This window comes from Toxotes jaculatrix, chromosome 23 (assembly GCF_017976425.1).
Source record: "Toxotes jaculatrix isolate fToxJac2 chromosome 23, fToxJac2.pri, whole genome shotgun sequence".
NCBI classification, from domain to species: domain Eukaryota; kingdom Metazoa; phylum Chordata; class Actinopteri; family Toxotidae; genus Toxotes; species Toxotes jaculatrix.
In genome coordinates, this window is record NC_054416.1 from 14,520,290 (window position 1) to 14,542,592 (window position 22,303).

At 43.7% G+C, this 22,303-nt stretch overlaps 3 protein-coding genes across 3 annotated transcripts; all 3 read left to right on the forward strand.

The window, feature by feature from the left end:
- The first annotated feature begins 3,671 nt into the window (after nt 1–3,671).
- cth1 (cysteine three histidine 1) lies at nt 3,672–5,248 on the forward strand. The gene is made up of 2 exons (XM_041030890.1): nt 3,672–3,817; nt 4,022–5,248. Exons 1-2 carry the CDS (start codon nt 3,809–3,811, stop codon nt 4,976–4,978), a joined length of 966 nt encoding a protein of 321 aa, XP_040886824.1. The 5' UTR covers nt 3,672–3,808; the 3' UTR covers nt 4,979–5,248.
- Nucleotides 5,249–5,979: 731 nt separating this feature from the next.
- On the forward strand, nt 5,980–10,444 carry taf6l (TAF6-like RNA polymerase II, p300/CBP-associated factor (PCAF)-associated factor). The gene is made up of 12 exons (XM_041030889.1): nt 5,980–6,224; nt 6,673–6,842; nt 6,962–7,048; nt 7,138–7,288; nt 7,447–7,497; nt 7,751–7,845; nt 7,963–8,037; nt 8,172–8,392; nt 8,486–8,618; nt 8,736–8,864; nt 9,200–9,696; nt 9,816–10,444. The coding sequence occupies exons 2-12, from the start codon at nt 6,696–6,698 to the stop codon at nt 10,162–10,164; spliced, it is 1,935 nt and encodes a 644-aa protein (XP_040886823.1). The 5' UTR covers nt 5,980–6,224; nt 6,673–6,695; the 3' UTR covers nt 10,165–10,444.
- A 186-nt stretch (nt 10,445–10,630) lies between these two features.
- On the forward strand, nt 10,631–11,810 carry kcnk7 (potassium channel, subfamily K, member 7). Its single transcript, XM_041031836.1, has 3 exons — nt 10,631–10,967; nt 11,072–11,467; nt 11,563–11,810. The coding sequence occupies exons 1-3, from the start codon at nt 10,631–10,633 to the stop codon at nt 11,808–11,810; spliced, it is 981 nt and encodes a 326-aa protein (XP_040887770.1).
- Nucleotides 11,811–22,303: the final 10,493 nt, after the last annotated feature.

Consider the following 22,303-nt stretch of genomic DNA (forward strand, 5'->3'; position numbering starts at 1 on the left):
GATGTGTCAATCACACACACACACGCTCACACCAGCATACACACAAGCACTTAAATGACTGTACATTTCAACTGTATTAAACGAGCAGACACACACACACACACACATACATCCGCACTCTGACACTCACACAACACCTTGGGCTTTGTTGTATTTTATTCCAGATCCTGAAATTCTTTCGCTCCCTCATTTTAAAATGGCGCCTGTTGTTTTTTTTTTTTTGGTCTGTTTTTTTTTTTTATGTGTAATTTAAACCAAGATATTTCTCATCCTGAAACAATGGTGATAAAAGCACACTGTTTTTTCCTCCATGTTGCTATCTTTGTGTAAATATATGCACCGTTTAAGGGGTGACGCCCACAGTGTGTGAGGAGGATGTGGCCCTTTGGTGGTGGAGGAGGAGGGCGGGGGGGGTGGGGGATAGGTGACTGCGTAGAACAGCTGTCGCGGGCAGGAGGTCTTATTTGAAGTTGAGGTTTCACACTCAAACACGCTTCTACTCCATTCCAGCAGGGGGGAAAAAAAAAAAAAAAATCTGTCAGGCTGTTAATTGCAGCTCGTCGACTATGCTCGTGTTCATTGGTTAAGATGAGCCGACACGTCAACGGAGTTGCCTTCAGTTGGTGGGGCGAACACACGCTTCGTTCGATCCGTCTGCCGCCATTTTAACTTTTCTCTCTCGATTCTGTAACTTGTTGTCTTTCCTCATCATTAGTCAGGAGCCAAATACAGGCCTGTTACAGGGCTTTAATAACACATGAAGTCCTACCCTGGATTTATCCCACCTGGATCCTCTCATCTTGCGGAAGTCCCCTCACTGTCGAAAAGTATTGAACAAGCACAAAACAACTTGAGAAGATTTAGCATGAGGTTGTGACTGTATTTAAACAAGCAGCAGGGCTTTGTTTGCTCACTGTTGTCAAAGCCGCCTTGCTTTGTTTTGGCAGGTTGTGTTATTGAAGCAAAATGTCGTTATGTAAGTAATGTTTTGACCACACATCCTGTCAGTGTTAAATAATTGGTATCAAGCGGGTGGAACAATGGAGCAAATTGAGGGAACGTGCACAAATTTCTTTTATCTGAACTTAATCCCGTCTTTGTGTAGAGTTAACTGAAGCCTGACTTATTTCTTACGTGAAAACCTTAAATTGTTAACAAACATTCAAACAAGTGGAAAAATGCACCAGACTGAGTGCAGAAAATCAGGATTCTGATGAGTTTAACTTGCTCCTGATTTTAATCCTGGATTAACCACTCAAGTTTGTTTTGTGCTCACTCAATAGTTTTGTGACTACTAAACTTCCATACCTTGTCGACTTTCATGAGGCATCACAGTAGTTGTTTTTTTTGTTTTGTTTTTGTTTTAAGAAACTGAACAAGGGCTGCTGTTGTAGTCAAGCTGAATCTCCTGTCACTTGCTTGCCAGGCTTTTGTAGCCACTTTTAGTTGGTTTAAAGAGAGAAAGTACCCTGTTATCAGGTTCTGTTGACCTCACCCCGGGAAGTTCAAATCGGCCGCCTGGAATCGAAGGCCTGTTGCTCGAAGAGTCTGTAGGTTTACAGCGTAGGAGGGATCCTGTTGTGTTAAATGACATTCAAATGATTGTGGTTACCATGGATTTGCACAAGTTACTGTGTGACTGGCCACGCTGAAGAGAACACATTTGGCTTTGAGGTACTATGTTTGAGTCTGCTGAAGTCCAAAATGAAGCCATATTTGTGGAGAACATGGTTGATGTCCGTTTGTGAGTGGACACTTTTAACCCTGAGGCAATGTTGTACTTAAGCCACAGCATTTCTGACAATGTAGTGTTTGGTTGGTTTGAATGAAACTGATACAATTATGTTACTGGTCAGTTGAAAAAAAAAAAAAGTCTGTTAAAAAAGCAGCAATATGTAAATGTACGGAAGACAATTATGGCCAAATATTAGTTCTGGAATTAATGGTTAAAAATAGCAAGAAGAACCTGAGATTGAAATCTTTTCTCCAAACTCTTTTTCTCCAAATATTGATTAAATCAGAACTTTTTTTAAAAAAAAAATATGGCCTTAATCCTCTTCTGTAAATGTTTGATGGTGCAGAGCAGAAGTGAGGTTTTTGATTGCGATTGGGTCTGATGATGACGATGTGAAAGGAATCTTGCGGTCTCGACTTGTGCTTTCATTTGCTTCCTTTATTTTAGTTCCCTCTGTTTGTACCATTTCCGAAAGGGTAAGTACTAAAAGTAAGTTGTTAATTGGATAATTATAACTCCTTTGTATTCCTCAGGCTGTGAATCCCCTCATAGCAGTGAGGGGTTACACTGGTTTTATAAGCAAGTCTGGTCCCAATGTGGGCTTTGTAATATTTCTCAGAAAAGAAAAAAAAAAAGAAAACAAACAAACGAGAAATTGAAGTGTTAAGTTTGTAGTAAATACTAATCTGTGTAAAAAAAAAGTGGAAAACTGACATATTGGAAACTTTTTTTTACATCTAAAATGTGTAATTCTGCTCCATTATTGTGGAGATGGCTCTAAAAGGCTACTGTACATGTGAAACATTGCTCTCCTTCATTGGGTGGGGTGGGTGGGCTGGTCATTTCAACCAGGGGGGGGGGGGGCAACATTCAAAAGGGACAGGGTGCTGATTTTTGTATGGTGGAGAGACAAACATGCTACAACTGAAAGTTTTTTCTCAAGTGTTTTTTATTCCAATGTCTCTGTATCCTTTAATGTATCTTGATAAGAAAAGAAATAAAGATTTTTTTTTTCTTTGTGGTCAAATGAGGACTGTTTCTTGACTGTTTCTTTTTTACAGGAAACTCAGAACGTTCAAATTCGGAAAGTGGCATCATTTTGCCTGTGACTTTCTTTGTTCTTGTTTATTATTTAATTTGATATTTCTTAAATGACAAATTCGGCTATATTTTAGTGACTTTTATGAAGCAAATTTCTTGTACATTTGCTTTAAGATGATTTTTAAAAACTGAGTAGGAAAAAAATATAAGTAGATTGTAGTTTGTTTTGTTTTTTAAGTATCTTTAGGTATTTGCATCTGTACAAGAAATTTCTAAGTCCATGATTTAAAAAATGTTTAAGATTTCCTGCTGTTCGCCTGACTTTTTCAAAAATGTATTTATTTATTTATTACAAAGATTTGCCTAAGTAAAGGACACACCTGTCTGTCTGTACTCAGCGGGGTTCCTGTCAGACGGCTTTTAATTAGAGGGTTTGTTTGAACTACTTCCGACTGAGGTTCATTTCCGCATACCTTTGAGGTACTTTAAAAAAGTGTATTCAGCAAACAACCGTGTCACCTGGCTGCCCAATAGCAAACCAGACTTTTAACAGTAATGAAAAATGTTTTTTTTTTTTTTTAAATGGATAAAAGTACGCGGATAAAACAACACGACGACATTTAGCACCAGTTTTCCTTCTGGAGTTTCACATTCAGTCCACATACAATTTCTGCTTAACGCTAAGATATTAACGTAACGTGACGCTGATATAATACAGCTGATAACCTGATTGGTCCGTTATCAAGCGCGTTCCCCGCACATGGACGTGACTCTGACGTCGAGCTCGAGCACACCTGATGCTCATTTTGACTGGAAGGCGGGAGCTAAGGGCCGGTTTAAAAGACAAACGCACGCGGCCGCTCCACAGATTGTGACTCCATAAGAGGCAGGAGCGCTGGGGTCCGTGCCTTTCTACTGAGACGCGCGTTGACTGTAACTTAGCGGCCAGCGGCTTCTCTTACTTAGCGCAGTCTGGAGGCTGGTTTCTGGCCTCTGAGATCACCAAAAGCTTCTCTTCACCTGTTGGCAGCCATGTTTGAGGTAAGTCAAACAGAATTTATGGTCATTCATTAAGACAATGCTGTTTTTTTAAGCTGCTTTTAAGATGTAACCTCTGAGTTCCTGTAGCTAGTTTCTGTAAACTGTAAGTGAAACACTGAACGGTTGTCAATAAGTAGAGAAAGCAGGGCTTTATTTTACCATGCTCAGATCAACCTGAAACTTTTTATGTATTTATTTTCCCAGACCAGCAGTGACGACTTGTTCCTGCCTTCCTGCCAAGAGGAGGAGCTGGTGGACAATCTGCTGTCCAATGACGAGTTGGACGGAGATGGTGGTGGAGAAGGCCTCTCCCTGGCCAAGGCCCTGCTTCCCCTGGTTGAGTCTGCCTACTCTCCCCTCATCCCCTGGGTCTGCTCCACCCGCTACAAGACGGAGCTCTGCACCAGCTACTCTGCTACTGGTTTCTGTAAGTATGCCGAGCGCTGCCAGTTCGCCCACGGCCTCAGAGAGCTCCAGGTTCCCTTCCGCCACCCAAAGTACAAGACGGAGTTGTGTCGCAGCTACCACACCACTGGCTACTGCAACTACGGCAGCCGTTGCCTATTCGTCCACAGTCCCACGGAGCAGCGCCCCACCATTCACCGCCGCAGGAACATCCCCTGCCGCAATTTCCGCTCCTTTGGAGTATGTCCCTTTGGCACTCGCTGCAACTTCCTGCACACGGAGGGTGGAGAAGTCAGCAGTGGCCTGGAGTCTCCTGATGTTGTTGAGGAGAAGACTCCGTCTGCTCTCAGCCCCCAGCTCCAACCGCAGACCAAGGAGTGGAGGCCTCGAGGAGCTCTGTGCCGTACTTTCAGCTCCTTCGGTTTCTGCCTGTATGGCACACGCTGTCGCTTCCAGCACGGCCTCCCCAGCAAGATCAAAACCTCTGACCAAAGTCAAGGAGGATCCCTCTACCCTCAGCTGTCTCCGGGCAGCTCAGGTTTACCTTCCCCCATCTCCACCTCTTCGAACTGTTCAACCTCCTCCTCTCCTCCATCAACATCTCCTCTTGCCACCCCGCCCGCAGAGGCAACAGCCCACAATGCCTTCACCTTCTCCAGCCAGCACCTGAGCGACCTGCTGCTACCACTGGCCCTGCACCTGCAGCAGCTGGAGAGCAGCAAGGCCCAGGAGATCTGGGACAACAGGGCAATCTAACTGGGTATTGTCGTCATTAAAACCAGCATCAGCACTGAACGCTACAGCTCAATGAAATCTACTGTATATTTTTAAATTTTTTTTAAACCCTCCTTCCCTAGGATATTTAATTTTTATTATGTTTTTTTATTAATTGCTGTTGTCATTAGGTCAAGCACATCTTGAATGTCTGTAGGAGTTCTGGACCTCCTGATACAGGGTCAGCTATGAGTGTATTTTTTTTTTTTTTTTTTTTTAAACTATTGTACATAGTTTATTAATGAACTTAAATGAAATGCTTGATCTCAGCATCATAAATAAACTATTTTAATCTCTAACCCTCAAGTTGTCTTTAGTATAATTAGGCTTTGTTGTTTTCAGTACTGTTTTTAATCCCAAATCCTCTTGTATTTCTCATTCTGCAGCACAAGACCATATTGTTTCCTTTTATTGTAGCAAATTGGAATTGAACCCATTTCAATGTACATCTGTGCATTTAAGAATGATGAGTTACAGCAGCACTCTAATGAATTTATCATTATCAGAGCATTACAAACACCTGTGTTTTAACATCACATTGTTGGGCTTTTCTAACATAGAAAGTCAGTGAACAAGTTATGTGCTGACTTCTTTTGTTAATTTTCTTCCTTTAATATTTGGGTGAAGTTATAAACAGGCCTACACATGTATGTATTGACTATTATTGAAAGAGCTCATATACCAGGTACCATCATAACATGCTATCAAATGCTAGTGTTAGCAAGGTCGTTACATTAGTTGTGTTTGGATTCGGATCGGCACCAAGCAGCACGTCCCGTTTTATGTGTGACACACGTCTATCCGGAACTAACCGGCGCGGTGTCGGTGTGCTTTTGGAGTGCACCCCTGTGGTCTTAAAATCTCTTCCACCGACCAATCACTGGCTTTCGCCTCCTTAGTGCGTCATTAGTAGTGGTCGGAAGTAGTAGACGGAAAATAAATGTCAACATGTATCTAGCGCCGTAGGAGGGTTAAGTTAGCCAGAACAGCAAACTAAATTCACTTAAATTAAGTGAAGTGTTTTTTAAAATCATTGCAAGTGGTTCGAGTTCACCCTCGTATATGTTACCTTCATCATTAATATGGCGCACTGGTCAAAAATGCATACTCTAGGCTCTTTAGTGTTGTCTTAATTTGAAGAGTCGGACGGATGTCTTGCCATCTCATGTTTGCTAACTTGACAGTATTTTGCACAGTGTGTTGAGAGTGGCCGTTTGACTCGAGGAAGGTAAAGTCTAATTCATATAATAAAGATACTGCATTGCATTTTCTGTGCAGTTAGACAGCTACGTATTAGCTTATCATCTTCACGTTCGGTGACTGTAGCTAGCTGCAACAGGTAATGGCTCAGACCTATTATTGAGTTGCTTCCCACTCTGTTTTACTTTGTTGCGAACAATACAACAACATACATTTAAGCACCAAACAATGGTAGTCGACTTTACATCATAATACTTTTAATTATACAATTTTACATCGTTTATTCCTGGCGATAGAGCGAATCCAGATTTCTTTATGCTAGCATGTTAGACAACGAGTCTGCACCAGGAGTCACCAGACATTTGAACGAATTCACGAAGTTCTTGAACACTTGCTGCTCTTTTCTGGTCTGGTCTGAGAAGATGTAAACTGGCCAGAGACAGCAAATATTAACGTCAAGTGTTCGTCTTTGCCAGTTTCTGTGCAGTGGCTGTGAGCAATGGCGGACCGGGAAGAGCGCCGCTTCGCCGAGATTTCCCGAGAGTCTGTCAAATTCATGGCCGAGAGTACGGGCGTGGAGCTGGGCGACGATGTGGCCGCTCTGCTGGCTGAGGACGTGTGTTACCGGCTCAGGGAGGCAACGCAGGTCAGTGCCGCCTCGCTGCACGGATAAAGTGCAGAGGTAAAGAGTTGTAGAAGTGCATTAAGAGTTGACGTACGATGTTTATGGCAACGTTGCCTTTGTGTTGTTTGGTTGCCACACAGAGCAGCTCACAGTTTATGAGACATGCCAAGAGAAGGAAGCTGACGGTGGAGGACTTCAACAGAGCTCTGCACTGGAGCAATGTGGAGGTGAGAGTGTCTGAGCGGCAAATGCCTGATGTGACACACCACAGTCGTGGCTGCCTTCATGGTTTTTATTGTGTCTGCGTCCTCACCAGGCCATTTGTGGCTACGGTGCCCAGGATGCTCTGCCTTTCCGTTCGGTGAAAGAAGGAGAGCTGTTCTTCATCGAAGATCGTGACATCAACCTGGTGGAGTTGGCTCTGGCCACCAACATTCCCAAAGGCTGTGCCGAGACCATGGTACGAGGTATGACCCACTGCCCTGTCGCACACTACAGACAGAAATATCCTCGACGCTGCTGAACCCGGATCTTTGAATCAGACGGTTTATCCATCCGTCCGTCCATTTTCTATCATTCTATACCAAATCCGTCAGGATCTTTTTTCTTTTCTTGTCATTATCAGTGAATGTTTCATACTTGGATGGGAAAGGAAATCTGGAGCCTCAAGGGACTGGTAAGACTGCACCACACTGTGACTAACAGCTTGTCTACACAATGAGCATGGTGAAAGCAACATGTTAGCAGCAGCAGCTGCAGCGCTGCCCATCTACTCATATCACTCTTCAAAAGGAAAGCTAATAACCCTATCGACCAAAATGTTGAACTATTCCTTTAACGTCAGAAGATTTTTGCCTCTGATTAGTGTATCAGTGTGACTGTGGTGCAGGACCCGGCAGCGCTCTGACTTTACTGTTGAATTGCCACAGTTCCCACTGCGGTGCAGTCCCTGTCAGACGACCTGTTGAAGTACTACCAGCAGATTACACGGGCCATCCTGGGAGAGGACCCCCACCTCATGAAGGTAACCTGCGGCCAAACACAGACTAAACAGTGTGTTACTCCTAAAGGTGTGTTCAGACCAAAGTGGATTTTTCCTGAGGCGCGAAGTTCAGTTTCAGGTGTGTTCTCTGTGTTTCAGGTGGCTCTGCTGGACCTTCAGTCCAACTCCAAGATCGCTGCCCTGCTCCCTTATTTTGTCTATGTCATCAGTGGGGTAGGTTTTCATGATGCGCCGATCTAGCTTTTTATACTAATCCCATCAGTGGAGTGTCTGCTGATCCGGTACTCGGATCGACCCTGTTGAGTAATACGAGTAAATGTTTTTTGTTCATTCATCATCCTGTTCAGGTGAAGTCCGTAAGCCACGACCTAGAGCAGCTCAACAGGCTCCTCCACATGGTGAAAAGCCTGGTCCAGAACCCCTACCTTTACCTGGGCTCTTACGTCCGGAGCCTGGTCTCCAGCGTCATGTACTGCATCCTGGAGCCTCTAGCTGCTTCCATCAACCCGCTCAACGACCACTGGACCCTCAGGGACTATGCTGCCCTGCTGCTCAGCCACATCTTCTGGTGAGCCAATCACAGCCCATTATAAGACACTGACTACTTCAAGTCCGCCCGGTGATCGTCTGCCGAAAGTCCAACATTACGTTTTCTCTCCAGGACTCACGGCGATCTGGTCAGCGGCCTCTACCATCAGATCCTGCTGTCGCTCCAAAAGGTCCTATCCGACCCGGTGAGACCACTCTGCTCTCACTACGGAGCCGTGGTGGGGCTTCATGCTCTGGGATGGAAAGTATGTTCCCCGCTTCATTGAAAAGAATTCCTATTTCCAAAATTTTAGAACATATGAGAATAATTTTTCTGTCCTCCAGTAACCTCTGAACGAACATGATTGTGTTTTTGTCGGCAGGCTGTTGAGAGGGTTCTCTTCCCGCACCTTCCTGCGTACTGGGCCAACCTTCAGGCCGTGTTAGATGACTACTCTGTTTCCAATGCTCAGGTCAAAGCAGATGGACATAAGGTCTATGGAGCCATTCTGGTCAGTACCTCAGAGACATTTGTCGTTTTAAACACTCATTCGATCCAAGACTCCTGTGTTTGTTGACTTTTGGCGACATCCTGACTGATGAGTAGTTGTTGTTTTGGTGTTTTAGCAGTGACTGGTGATGTCAGTTGGTCTTTAAGTCCACAGAGTTCTGAAACTGAATCTTGGGCATAAAGTTAATTTGTCCTCATGGTGGCACAAGAGACAAAGAATAATCTTTTGTAGGATTATGAATATTTAAAGTAGCAAAACAGCTTACAGACTGGTACCACATCACATTGCACTTACATACTGTCCATGGTCAATAAGATCTCCTGTCTGTCCTGCAGGTGGCAGTAGAGCGCCTCCTGAAGATGAAGGCTCTGTCCCTGTCTCAGCCAGCAGAGGGAGGCTCCAGCGGTCAGACGGGCTCAGCGGTGGGTGCTATGGGTTACAGAGTGAGCTCCCCCGGCCTCAGCCCCCCTCCAGAGCCCCTGTCAGAGGCCACCTTAGGTATTGCCAGCCACCTCCAGGCAGGAGGGGCAGGCTGTCCCTGGGAGGAGTGGACCCCAGTCCCCCTCCCTGCTATGTACAGCGAGCTCTACTCCTTTTTCGGAGACAGCCTGGCCGTCAGGTTCAGCACCGGACCAGGGTTCGGCAGCTACCCTCCCTGTACCCTGTCCCAGCCCAGCGACTCCAGGAAGGAACCTCCCGGCCCCGCCACCAACCCTGACACCACCCGTAAGATGCCGCAGCTTACCGCCAACCTCAACATCAGCCCCAGGCATGATGGGAGTCCCCGTACCGATCCGCCCCCGCCCAGCCTGGCTGCTACCGGATCAGGAAGGTAAAGCAAACATACAGAACTCTTTTTTTAAAAAATATGAAACCTCAATGATTCAGTTAGTGTTTGCCAGGGTTTTTTTTTTTGAGACTGAATGTTTCTGACTTTCTTCCCTCCATCAGGTCCCTGACTCGCTCCTCTTCCTCCTCCTCCTCCTCCGTACAGCGCTCCAGATCTTCCTCATCACGTTCGGGTCAGCGGTCGACGGGTCCTCCTCGTGATGTTTTCCCCAAAGCTCGATTCACCTCTGCCCAGACCGGACCTCCGGTGTTCTCCTTTCTCATTGGCGGGCGGCAAATGGGCCGCCGCTGTCAAGGCCGCCGCCCCTTCCAGACCACATTTGCCCCAACCCCACCTCTCTCTGCCATCCCACCACGTGCATACGCCCACAAACTGCCCGTCATCGGCAGGGTGGGCAAACCCGTACGCCGCTGGGCGTGTTCCCATTACTCTCTTCAGCTGCCTCTGTAGAGGAGAGGTTTCCCGGGCAACAGAAATGGACTTCAGACTTTTTGCATTGCTGGAAACCTTAAAAGACTCATATTAACATTTCTCATCTTGAAGCCATCAGAAGCGTTTGACCGATTCTACAGTCACACAAGAAAAAAACCCCTACACAAAGGAGTTTTATTGTGAAGTGACTGTACACACATGCTGACTGATGACTGACTGATGATGGGACAGCATTTAGTCCTGCCAAGTATTTGGAAAAAAAAAAAGTTTGTAAAGTTGTTTTCATAGAATAAAAATATGTGTTGTACTTTTTGAAAAGCCTTCGTTATATCTGTATCATTCTGAATTACTTTTATCTGATCCGTCTCTTGGCCTGGGCCTGTCTCTGTGACCCAGTCTACCTCTAAATATTTAAAGCCTCTTCAGCTTTCAGTATCTGGTTGCCGTTTGTCTGCAGAGACACCAGAGCAGCCAGAACCAACAAATGGCCCAGCTGGTGTCCTTGGCGGGACCGCGGGGCCAGGCCGGCGCCTTCCCCCGACTGCTTCTCGGCTACCTGCTCTTCGTCCTGCTGGGAGGCGTGGCGTTCACGGTCGTGGAGAAGCCGGCGGAGAGTCGTCTGAGGGCCGAGGTGGAGGAGCTGCGGCGCTCCTTCCTGCGGGAGAACCCCTGCGTCGAGGAGAGCGGGCTGAGCAAGCTGCTGGCGAGAGCTCTCTCTGCTCACCACGGGGATGTCGCCGTCTTAAAGGCAGATGCAGACGAGAGACACTACGATTTCACCTCGTCGCTCTACTTTGTCATTGTCACTCTGACAACCATGGGTGAGTGCGACTGCTAAAAGTGGCTGATTACTGTTGTTCACAGTTCACAACAGTGACAACAGGGTATTTCTCTGGGTAGACGTCTTTCCTCTGTCCTTCCACAGGTTCTGACTCTTACACCCCCAAATCAGACGAGGCCAAGCTTTTCTGTATCTTCTACTGCACCCTGGGAATCCCCCTCACCCTGTTCCTCCTCACCCTCCTGTCCGACCTCCTCCTCCCTGTCGTCACCCACTCCCCCATCCTCTACCTGCAAACTTACCTAGGCTTACCCTACGCCCAGGCCGCTCTCGTCCACGCCAGCCTCCTCTCAGCCCTCATCCTCCTCCTCCTCTTCTTTCTCCCCGCCCTCATGGTCTGTGCGGTGGAGCCGGGCCGGAGTTTCCTGGATGCCCTCTTCTTCTGCTTTGTCGTCCTGAGCACCGTCGGTCAGGGAGGAAACTCTGTGGGGGAAAACTGGGGGCCTCTGGCTAAAGAAACCCTCGAGTTCCTCACCACATGTAAGATGAGCGACATGAAAAACTAGTAGTTTACTGAACGGTGATATTTGAGAATCTAATCTAGATTTTTTTTAAAAACCTCTTTGCCTCCACAGGTTACCTGCTGGTGGGCCTGGTGGTGCTCATTACCTTAAAGGACACTGTCCTGCAGGTGCCCCAGGTCTGTGCGGTGATGAGGCTTTTCTCCGGCCCCCAGCATGCAGAGCTGGAGGGTGAAGAAGACTGCGAGGAGGAGCCCCAGTACTCCCAGTCCATCTGCACTATCTCCTCCACTCCATTAGAGCTGAGGAGCCCATGTTCAGACCCTCAGAGAACCAGAACCTCCACTCTCAAAACCACCTGACCTTCACAACTGGACATCAAACTCTACACAACACATCAGCTTCTGACCTGCAACTTTAAAGCGTTTAAATATTCAGATACTTGGTGTATTCCTCTTGGTCCAGTCTGACACTGGACCAAGACCACTAATTTATTTATTTATTTATTTACCCCTTAACCTATTGTCATATACAGAATCTCTGTTATTATGTTTGTGTACAGTTCTACAGTAAAAAAACGAACAGTTACAGTAAATAATTGTTATAAACAATTATAATTCAATAATACTATAGAGTATATATTTTTTTATTTTAGAGAACACAGGAACATTGATTGAATGTACAAAGGAAGTCAATAATATCTTTTTCCTTCTCGTTAGCCTCCAAAAAAACGAAAAATTGTTTTTATCCTGAAATTTGACTGTTTGCCCAATTTTCCATCTTATTTAATGCTAAACATCCACTGAAAATATTCTGCTGTACACCAGTAACTGGGGGGGAAAGGACTGTTTCTTCTTTTAGTTCCGAAAAACTGAGAAGACAGTCTTTTAAAGTCACGTGATTTTGGCACAGGCTTTTTGGTCAACTCTAACGTGAGGGCTACTGTACATACATATCCAAGATGGCGGACTCGCTCGCGCGTGCGAGTTGTCCAACGCTCGTCGCGCTCGGCTAAACTTGAACGTATATTTGGTGAAATACCTGGTATGAGACGCCTAACCAATAGTCCAACAGTTACACCAAGTAACAGAATTAACACAGCAGCGCAGGTAACTACACAATAATTCAAACGACACACAACTGAGCGGTTTCAGTCGATGGTAGCGTCCACAACAACCACCATAGCAGCCGTAGACAACTTTGCATTCCTTAAGTTTTCTGTCCAGACCTAAAAAAAAATGTTCTTTGAAATAATAAGAGTATTATTTGTTATAAAATGTGGACTTTTCCCCAGAAAAAGGAGGGAAGGACGGCCCTTCTGATTTTGTTTTAGTAGTTAGTAGTTGTTTTAATAGTAACGTGCAGGCCAAAGTGTTTATTGATTATCAACAACCGTAACTTCTGCTTCGAAGTATTCATATCTGATGTATAAACAGTCAATGAACGAACAGTTTATGTGAATAAACAGTAAATAACTAATGACAGTACTTCCTGTGCAGTATCAACAGGTCCATGCGCACCTTGCTGAAATCTGAAACACTGAAATCGATCTGTTGTCACTTATGTAGGAAAATTTGATGTAAAATCATTCATTCAGTTACTGACCAGTTATGTTAATATATGTTTTTCATTTAGTTGTGACACAGCATACAAACAAATATCTATCTACTAATTTTTGTGTTTATTTTATTATTATAGATATAATTTAGGGTCTGCGGGAGGAAACCAGAGTACCTGGTACTCCACACAGAGAGGAGCCCAGCTCAGAGTCAACATCAGCCCACTCTGCGAGGCCACAGTGCTAATGTTATGGGGAGTCTATAAACCAGGCCTGGACCCGAAAGCACACAGGTGAAGCGGCAATCACTTTCAACTGTTTATTCACAGAGTCCAAAAAGAAAGAAAGAAAAGGCAGGATGGAAGAGGGATTCCTCAGTCAGTTCTCGTTCTCGCTGACACTGGTGCACCAGCAGAACCTCCTCTTCATCCAGGAGCAGAAGCGCTCGAAGCCATTCTTCTCCTTCTCCTTCTCCTCCTTGGGCTCTGTGTCACCTGAAGATCCAAAGGACATTAAAGTCAATCCTCAGTAGCATTAACAGCAATGTGATGTGTCACGAGTGGAGGTGAGCATTTCCTACCAGGTATTCTGCCAGTGATATCCTGGTCTTCCTGCTTTGTCTTACAGGTCTCAGGGCAGTTATTAGAAGTGTTCTCGGGCTTATTCGATGGACTAAACACAGATATAAACACACATACACACAGTTAGTATCAGAGTCTTGATGCGTCATGATGTACACATGCTCCCTGATGACTGACATGTCCACATGAAATCATCTCACCAAGCTTCACTCTGTGTCCTGCTGTCCTTATCAAATACCAGCAAGCGTTGAGGTGGTGCAGGCCGCATCAGAAAAAGTGGAAATGATGGTGTTGATGATGAATGGTGAATGGTGGTGAATGATGGTGAACTTGTTCCACTACATCCAATGGTGCTGTGGAATTAGAACACATTCAGTTAATCAGAGGTCCAACAGAAAGCTGTCTGAGAACCCATCCATCTGACATCAAAGCTACAAAATCATTTCTTATTGTGGAAAAACCAACAATTTTTTTGTTCAAGTGTTGAAGCTTTAAAACTGATGAGTCAAAACCAACTATGTATTAGTCTTGGTCTTCTTCTTGTTCTCATCAGCCTGGCTGGTTCTTGGTTCCGCTGCCTGTGTGGTCCCTGCTTCTACTGTCTTGCAGGGTCCTGGTTCATTTCGGAGGCTGGAGCCAAAGGTATAAGTCACACTGTTATGTTCATGACTAGAAAACACAAGTATGCAGGTATATAGTTTTATGTGACTGTCCCTGACTTCATTTTATCAAACTACAAATGCATTTTGACAATAATAACAATAAAATTAATAGCTGGAATAATAATATAACCACTCAGAATAACTGAAGACATCTTCAACTACAATCTGACTAGTCAAAACAATACTTCAGGATAATTAATGTCTTGACTACGAAGAAAATAAATGGCAGATGATGTGATCCTGTCAGTCTAATAGATGATAAGTGGTTTGCCATCTGCCTCTGCCGTCTGATAATCTTTATACAAAGCAGGAATACACTCCTAAGCACAGGCACTTACTTAAGGATGTGGTCGAAGGTGGTGGCCCTTGTGATAAATGGATGTGTGAGGACTTGACGTGGGGTAATCCTCCAAAAAGGGTCCACCTTGAGCATCGCCTTCAACAGGTCAATGCACTCCTCCTTTTCCTCAGACTTCACTGCCATCAGGTTTGGCAGCGGCAACTAAATTCAACAGCACTAAAGTCAACTCTCTGATTCAGAAAAAGAAAACCAATCATAGTCTGTCTTCAGCAGCTACAGCTCAACCTACTTAAACACCTACCGGTTTGATGTCATCCAGGTTGCGGAAATGGTAGCTCCTCTTGTCACTGAATAACCTGTAAGCTCCCCAGTACTCCAGAGGTGTCTAATAGAAAGTTCAGTGTATTTCAGTGGATTTTGGTGGAAAATGATGGAATTTTAATTCAAGAACAGAACATTAAGGATGAGATGATTTTTGGTCTTGTCATACCTTCAGTGTCCAGTGACCAGAAGGTCTTTTAACAAAATATTTGTCAGTGTACATCCCATTAGCCAGAAGACGGTCCGGTGGTACACCCAGTAGATCAACTATGTATCGCAACTGGAGACAAAACAAAGAATCACATCAGCATGTGCAGCAAGATGCTTCTTTTCTCTTCATGGCTGGAAACTGTCGCACATAATATTTAGAATTTACTTCATTTGTAGATCATCTTTCAAAGTCTAAATCACTGTACAGCTGCCAAATATGGGATTACAGAAAAGTTTGTGAAAGGTTACGTCCACATCTACTCGTACCAACTGAAATGTGTTTGGAGCACTAAATTCTGACATCATATGTGTGGTCAGATTTGTAGTTTTGTAGTGAGCCAATTGTTCTTAAGATGATTGAGAACTGCTGATTCTTCCTAAAGGGGGAGAGTCCATGGATGCAGCTGTACTAGCTCTTCATGGGGCAGAGAAAAAAGGAGGCAGTAAATGACTTACTGTATCATATTCTGTTTTCCCCGGGAAGAGTGGGTGACCGAGCACCATGTGGCCCATCACGACTCCTAGAGACCACATGTCGATGGCCTCTGAAAATGGGAGTCCCAAAATAATTTCTGGAGCCCTGAATATGAAACAAATGTAAAACACAGGATGAGGAACGCTGTCGTATTTGAGCAGACGGCTCAGAAATATCCTACAAAGAAGTAGAATCATGATTCATGTGTCTGTGTAGCTCACCTGTAGCGTGTCATTTGGTGAGCGCTTCCTTGTACGGCTTCCCAGGTTTCAAAAGCCATTCCAAAATCAATGAGTTTTGCCTTGAAGGGCTGCACTCTGCGATCCACCAGCATGATGTTGTCTAACTTTATGTCTGAATGGATCACTTCGTTGTCCTTCAGGGCTTCTAATGCCGTGGCCATCTGCAAGTCCAAACATCAGCGATGTTCAGAGAATGAAGCTACACTGACAGTGTTTTTTGATATTAGTGTTGTATCTGATGCTACTGCATTCATACCTGTTGGACTATATTCCTAACTTCATGTAAGGGGAAGTGGCTGTGGTCGCAAAGGTGTTCTACCAGAGTCTGGTCCAGCATCTCGAAGGCCATAGCAGTTCTGTTGTCTTTTGTTTGGAATTGCTCAATGAAGCGGACAATATTAAACTGGTCCAGCTTCTTCTTCTTGAAGGAGTGTAGTAGACTCAGCTGGAGATAAGACCATGTAGTGCTTGTGAATTATGTGTTGTTGACACATAATTCACAAGCACTAAATTTGTGGATCAAAGCAAAATATAAAGATGCTAATAAAGAATAAAGGAACCTACTTCGTTATCGATCAGGTGGTTGTATTGAAGGACCTTTACGGCAACAGTCTCTTTGGTGTCCATTTTTAGACATTTGAACACCTTTCCATAGGATCCCTCTCCCAGATAATTCTTCAACATGTAGTTACTATGAAGTAGCTGGTCTTTCTTGAAGAAAGATGACAGGATTGAGAAACCTCTCCTTGCCATTGTCCTCTGGTTTTCTTCAAGAGATAAAAACAAAGGGAAATGTGGGTGAAACAGAAGATCAGGTCACCTGATCATCTGAGCTCTGATCCACACTGAATGCATCGCCACCAACCATCTTGGAAATCAAGTTCATAAACTGAAGCTACATTTTCATTTGACTTACACATATAGATTCTGTGAAAATCTACATTACACACATGATGAGACAGCAGTAAAAGTGAGCATTAACTTCCACTTTGTACTGAGACAGTAGCAGATGTTTCCTGCTCATGGAAACACATCTTCATGTTGACTCATCTTTCCTCTCCTGATTGGAAGCTGTCTCACATTTTTCTGCATTAAGGACAAACAAACAGTCGCTTACCTGTGTCACTTGGGACTTTCAGTATCTTGAGTTTGTCCAAAAGGGTTTGTCAATTGGATTGAGATTCAGTGCTTCTTCGTCTTCTTCGTCGTCGTCTTCGTCGTCGTCTTCGTCTTCGTCGTCTTCTTCTTCTTCTTCGTCTTCTTCTTCGTCTTCTTCTTTGTCCACTTGTGCAAAGTCAACTGACAAAGTGGCAAACATCAACGCTTCTTATATGTGACCTGAGTTCTAGAATATCAGTATGATGTCTCCTTCTAGAATTCCATATGCAAATGAGAGAATTTTCATCAAAGCAAGTCAAACCAAAAGTAAACGTAATTAAATAACATTCACTGACTGTACTCTAGTAAATGTTGAGTTTCTCATTCCTTCCACATTTCCATTCTGTGAGACTTTCTACTTTTCTGAACTTTATTCCAGAAAAAAATCTTGAACTTTGCTCCACCACAGTTACTGTTTCTGATGGATGGAGTAACTGGCTCCATCACAGATTCTTATTTTTCAGTCCACATTAGACAAAAACCTGAGATACAGTGATCAAATCCTGCTGTTGTTGGGTAAACAACTTGTCATAATTGTCCTGGTTAATTGTGGTTAATTGAAATGTAGCTTTGGATCAGTTGTTGGAGAATTGTCTCAACCTTTCGGAAATTGTGCTAATTCTCAACACTGGGACACAAAGATTTTATCAGAGATACCCCCCCCCCATATCCCTGACAGATGAAGTCCAGGGTAAGAAAGCTGAGAGCAGAGGAGGAGCAAATACACAAACTGTGATATTAAAGAGACTCAACAATGAAATCTGCTCTTCACCTGAGCTTCTTTCCACTAACTGCCTCTAGAAGGTGCCAAAGCTCCTGAAGTGCTGATTTGGAAATGTTTCATATGAAATGACTGTGATGATTATTTATTGTATAAGTCCATGTAAGAGGCTTTTATTTGTTATTACTGTATTTACTAGAAGAAGTCAAGAAACGTGCCATCCCACATTTGTCCACATGGTTTCATACTTTTAAACACATACTGTAAATATATGATACCATCTCAGTTGGTGATGTGCTTTGATGGAACATGTTTCCAAGGAAAATAAATAAGTTGCCACAAACCTGAAGCATTCAGGAACCACAGGGGGTTTTGTGCCTCATTTGTTACTCTGTGTTTAAATACCCTATAATATATTCTTAAATCCATGTATTGTGTCCAAAATCAGTCTCATTTGAGGTCCTGCACTTGGCATCAAATGTGTTCCTAATGTCCCGCCCACATCCTCATGATTGACATTTGCCTGTCATAACCTGTCCCCTCCTATCAATCATGTTCCAGACCCCGTTCCTCCGTCTGTGGTCTCTGTTTCCTCCAACCTGACCCCTCGGTTCCTCACACACTGGGATGGACTGCAGCACTAACGGTAAGACTCTTCCTCCTTCATCTGATCAGTGCTTCACCTCAGATATGAATCAAAATCACAACGAATGCTACAAGTTTATTAGATATTATTGTAAAACGGAACTATTTAGCATCTCCCAGCAGGATACAAGCCCTTTAGAATTGTTTATAACACACTATCATGTAGTTGCAAGGATGTTTTAAAGTGTTTATTAATGTATTTATTAATTATTAAAGACATAATGAGAGTGACTGGAGCTTGAAAACACTTCTGCATTAAGTTTTAATTATTTACTGTACATTATAAAGCTCATGAACTCATGAACTGTGTATGGCAACACTTTCCAACAGTTTTATTAATATGTCTACTAAGGTAGTTCTGGCATAGCTTGGACTTTGGGTTTTTTGGTCATTATCTTGCTGTAGGATGAACCCCTGACCAATGGTGCTGCAGAATGCTGTGGTAGCCATTTTTTTTTTCCTTGAAAAAGGCCTTTTTGTATAATTCTGAAATGTACATCATTTTCAGTTGTGGGTATCCTTACCTTTTTTTTTCTTAACCTCTGGCAGTTCACCACTTACCTTTGTACCACTTCAAGCTATCCATTGGACTTGAACTGCTTTAATTTCAATAAAGAACTGAAATGAAAAAATTGGGGTGTTCTAAAACGTTTGACCAGTAGTGTATGTCATGATAACTCATAAAGTGCATGTGTCAGCTTATGTACAGTCAGTCAGAACTCAATAAGGACTTTGCATGTACAGGAATTAAACGTGCTGTTAATGAGTTTCAATTTCAGTTTAATGAACTGAACTGAAAAGCCATAAACATTACATTAGACTAATTGGAGATTAGAAGTGAGTTTACCAGACCTCTGTTGCCTGCTCCTTACCTCTACTGCAGGCTCCAGGATACATTAGCTGCAACTAGAATAATACACCCGAATCTTCAAATGAACTGTTGACGGTTAAGTGTCATTGTGGGTAAGATATGTGCCAGTTTTTGACAGCTAAGAAGAACATGTAGAGTAAAAAGAGAGAATTTCTTTGATTCCTCTGCATCAGTTTTAATCCTTTTAGTTTATACAAATGAATGTACTCCTTTAACTACATCACCCTACAAAATACCTTTGAGAAAAAGAAAGCCATTTAACCAACACACTCTACTGCTTTGTTACACACTGAAATCAGTTCCATTAGGAGGTCACCCACACCGTGGTTCATAAAAGTCCACTTTTCCATATGCCCATGTTATGTGTCTAGGCCCGGGTGTGGACGATCTAGTTTCCTGCTTCCCGCTTGTCACAAATCACTTCATCAACCACGCCCTCAACCTGCAGACCTGACAAAGAACTTTTCAATCCGTTCTTCGCCAGATTGTACACATTCAGCTGACCCTTCAGGTTTGACAGCTAGTTAGTCCTTGTGTGCTTTCCTTTGCCCCAGGTTGACCAGCTCCAGTCAACCTTGTTTTCCCTCAGTGCCTTGTCTGGTGGGTCCTGTAGAGGGAAAAACAAAAAACACAAAAACTTAACACCTTTCTGTTATATTGACGTGCTGAGCGGAGGGTGTTGCAGTTTTCTAAAGTTTCCCTTTAGAAAACTGCAACACCTCATGACCCTAATCATTTTCAACAGCTGCATCTCTTTCCTACTTTCCAGATAGAAGTTTTTGATTGACCTCTTTTACATGAACTGACCACTAGGTGTCAGTCTTGTACATGCTGCCCATGTCCATGGGCACAGACAAACACACTAAATCCATCATTAGTTCTGTATCATAAATATGATGATGTTATGCTGAATGACTGTGTTTCACTGAGTTCCTCATAAGTCTCAGTGTGGTTTGTGCTGATAAGAAAGGGTGTGGAATATCATACTGAGCCTCACTCTGTTTGTACACCCAGTGCCTTATCAAACAACTGATTCATTTTACTTGTTTACTTCAGACTGTTTGCTTTTGTATTGTTATGGCTGAAGTTTTAAATTTCAGGATTGATTCCATCGAATTGTAATAAATAGCAACTTGGTAGCGCAGCAGAAACACAAACAGTCAGACAATCAGAACTGATACACATTTGGCTTCAAATAGGGACAGAAAAAAATCCCAGCATCCCTTTAGCTTTTCAGGAAAAAAGTGATAAACTGATGGTGATATACGTCCCTCACACTCCTGCACAGATTCTGTGCTTTGGAACAGTGCATTTTGGGGTGAATGCTCCTTTAATGAACCATCAAGCTGATGGTGCAGACTGCTTTACTTGGAGCTCTAACAGAAGCCTGTTGTGTGTTCTCCTACTATGGCTGTGTTTGTCACTGAGGACTATGGGAGGGAGCTGCCATGAATCTGAGCCTGTGCCCAGTACTGCCCGCTCCCCAGCCCCTCCTCTAGCAACACACACATGCTTGTCTTACATCAGTTGTGAGGACACTCTTTGACATAATACATTCCCTAGCCCCTAACCCTAACCAGAACCATCACAACTAAATGCCTAACCCTAACCTTAACCTAAACCTAATTCTAACCTGAACCCTGAAACCAAGTCTTAATCCTCAAACATCTCTTTCAAGGTGTGTCAGAAAGTGAGTACTGTCCAATATGTCCTCTCTTTGTAAGGTCTAAAACTCAAACTGGCCCAGTACACACACACACACACAGTCTGGCCTTTACTCATGTGTGAGGTCATCAGTCTTTTTAGTTGGCCTCCCTAATATGTCGCGTGTTTACACTGAGGGTGGAGATCTGTAGTTTGATATTTTCTCATAGCCTACAATCATGGATCTTGTGAAAAATCTTTCACACTTCGAATATATTGTTATGATTTTAAGCACAATCCTTGTGATTCTAATATATAAACTTTGTTAAGAACCTATAAGAACAACCACCACTGTTTTGGTTCCAGGGTCTCCACCAGAGTTTTTGGAACCTGGTTCAGGGATTTGGTCTCATACAAGAGAATATGAGTCAGCTGCCTCACTTGTGAATTTAGAATGACTCGTTATTGTTCAGTGTCTAAGCTCTGGCCTTGTCACTCCACATGAGGAAACACCAAGCTCAGCACAGCAGGGAGTGGGGAGTGATGACAATAACTTCCACCTTAGGGAAACACAGACTCAAGAGCCTACAGGTGGAGGCTGGGTGGAGGGTGGAGCTTGTGAAATTCTACATGAACTGTAGCAGGGTCGACAGCAGTAGCGGCAAGCGCCAGTGTGGCTTTCAGGGTTTTTAGAAGCAACTTGAAGGAAGTTGGAGATGTAACCTATCTGAGCTTAAAGGCAGATTGTTTCAAAGTAGGCCCTCTGTGGACGGGGGGGTGATCACATACTTTACTAAGTTTTTCCATAGCAGAAAATAAATGTTAAGATTTGATCCTCAGAGTGACAGAAATAGCTGAATATGAATCGTGTTGTTGGTGTTGTGTTTCCAGCTGAGTCACTGTTGAGTGCCTTCATTGTCCCCTTCCTCCCATCAGCAGTTTAAAGCGGCCAACTGTTCTCCCCTGTCAAGGACTGAAAACATTTGCTTGCTAGGTCACATGATCAACACCAGTTGCCTCAAAGGAAGTGAACTGTTGGCTTAAAGCTGTTGGACTCACAGTGACCACTACCACTGAACCTTTCACTGTTAAACTCCTGTAACATGTTGAACCACCCAGTGCTTGAGTTCAGCTTTTATAACCATAGTAATGCATTTGCAAAGAGTAGAATATACTCAGAGGTCATACATGTGACTTTGCTGTTGACTGTTTCATCCTGGTTGCAGAGACAGCATGGTGTTCTGTGACCTTATTAATACTGTGGCATATGTTCTTGCTGCCTGTCGCCCTCTCTGTGCTTTGTGAGAGACAGCTGACAGGTGTTTGGCTTAGCCAGGCTATGTTTACAAAGGTCATAGATAGAACTGTGGGGCATGATACCAGCAGGGATCTAATTACTCAGTAGTAAATCTCAAGCAAATGTTCCTCCACACCTAGACCGAACCTTCATTTTGAGTTTGTATATT

Bases quoted from the DNA above. Each gene is read 5' to 3' on its own strand.
- kcnk7 (XM_041031836.1), top strand. From the start codon at position 10,631: ATGGCCCAGCTGGTGTCCTTGGCGGGACCGCGGGGCCAGGCCGGCGCC. The intron at 10,968-11,071 runs GTGAGTGCGACT...GTCCTTCCACAG, and splicing joins TGTCACTCTGACAACCATGG to GTTCTGACTCTTACACCCCC. The intron at 11,468-11,562 runs GTAAGATGAGCG...TTGCCTCCACAG, and splicing joins CCTCGAGTTCCTCACCACAT to GTTACCTGCTGGTGGGCCTG.
- taf6l (XM_041030889.1), top strand. From the start codon at position 6,696: ATGGCGGACCGGGAAGAGCGCCGCTTCGCCGAGATTTCCCGAGAGTCT. The intron at 6,843-6,961 runs GTCAGTGCCGCC...GTTGCCACACAG, and splicing joins GGCTCAGGGAGGCAACGCAG to AGCAGCTCACAGTTTATGAG. The intron at 7,846-7,962 runs GTAACCTGCGGC...TCTGTGTTTCAG, and splicing joins AGGACCCCCACCTCATGAAG to GTGGCTCTGCTGGACCTTCA.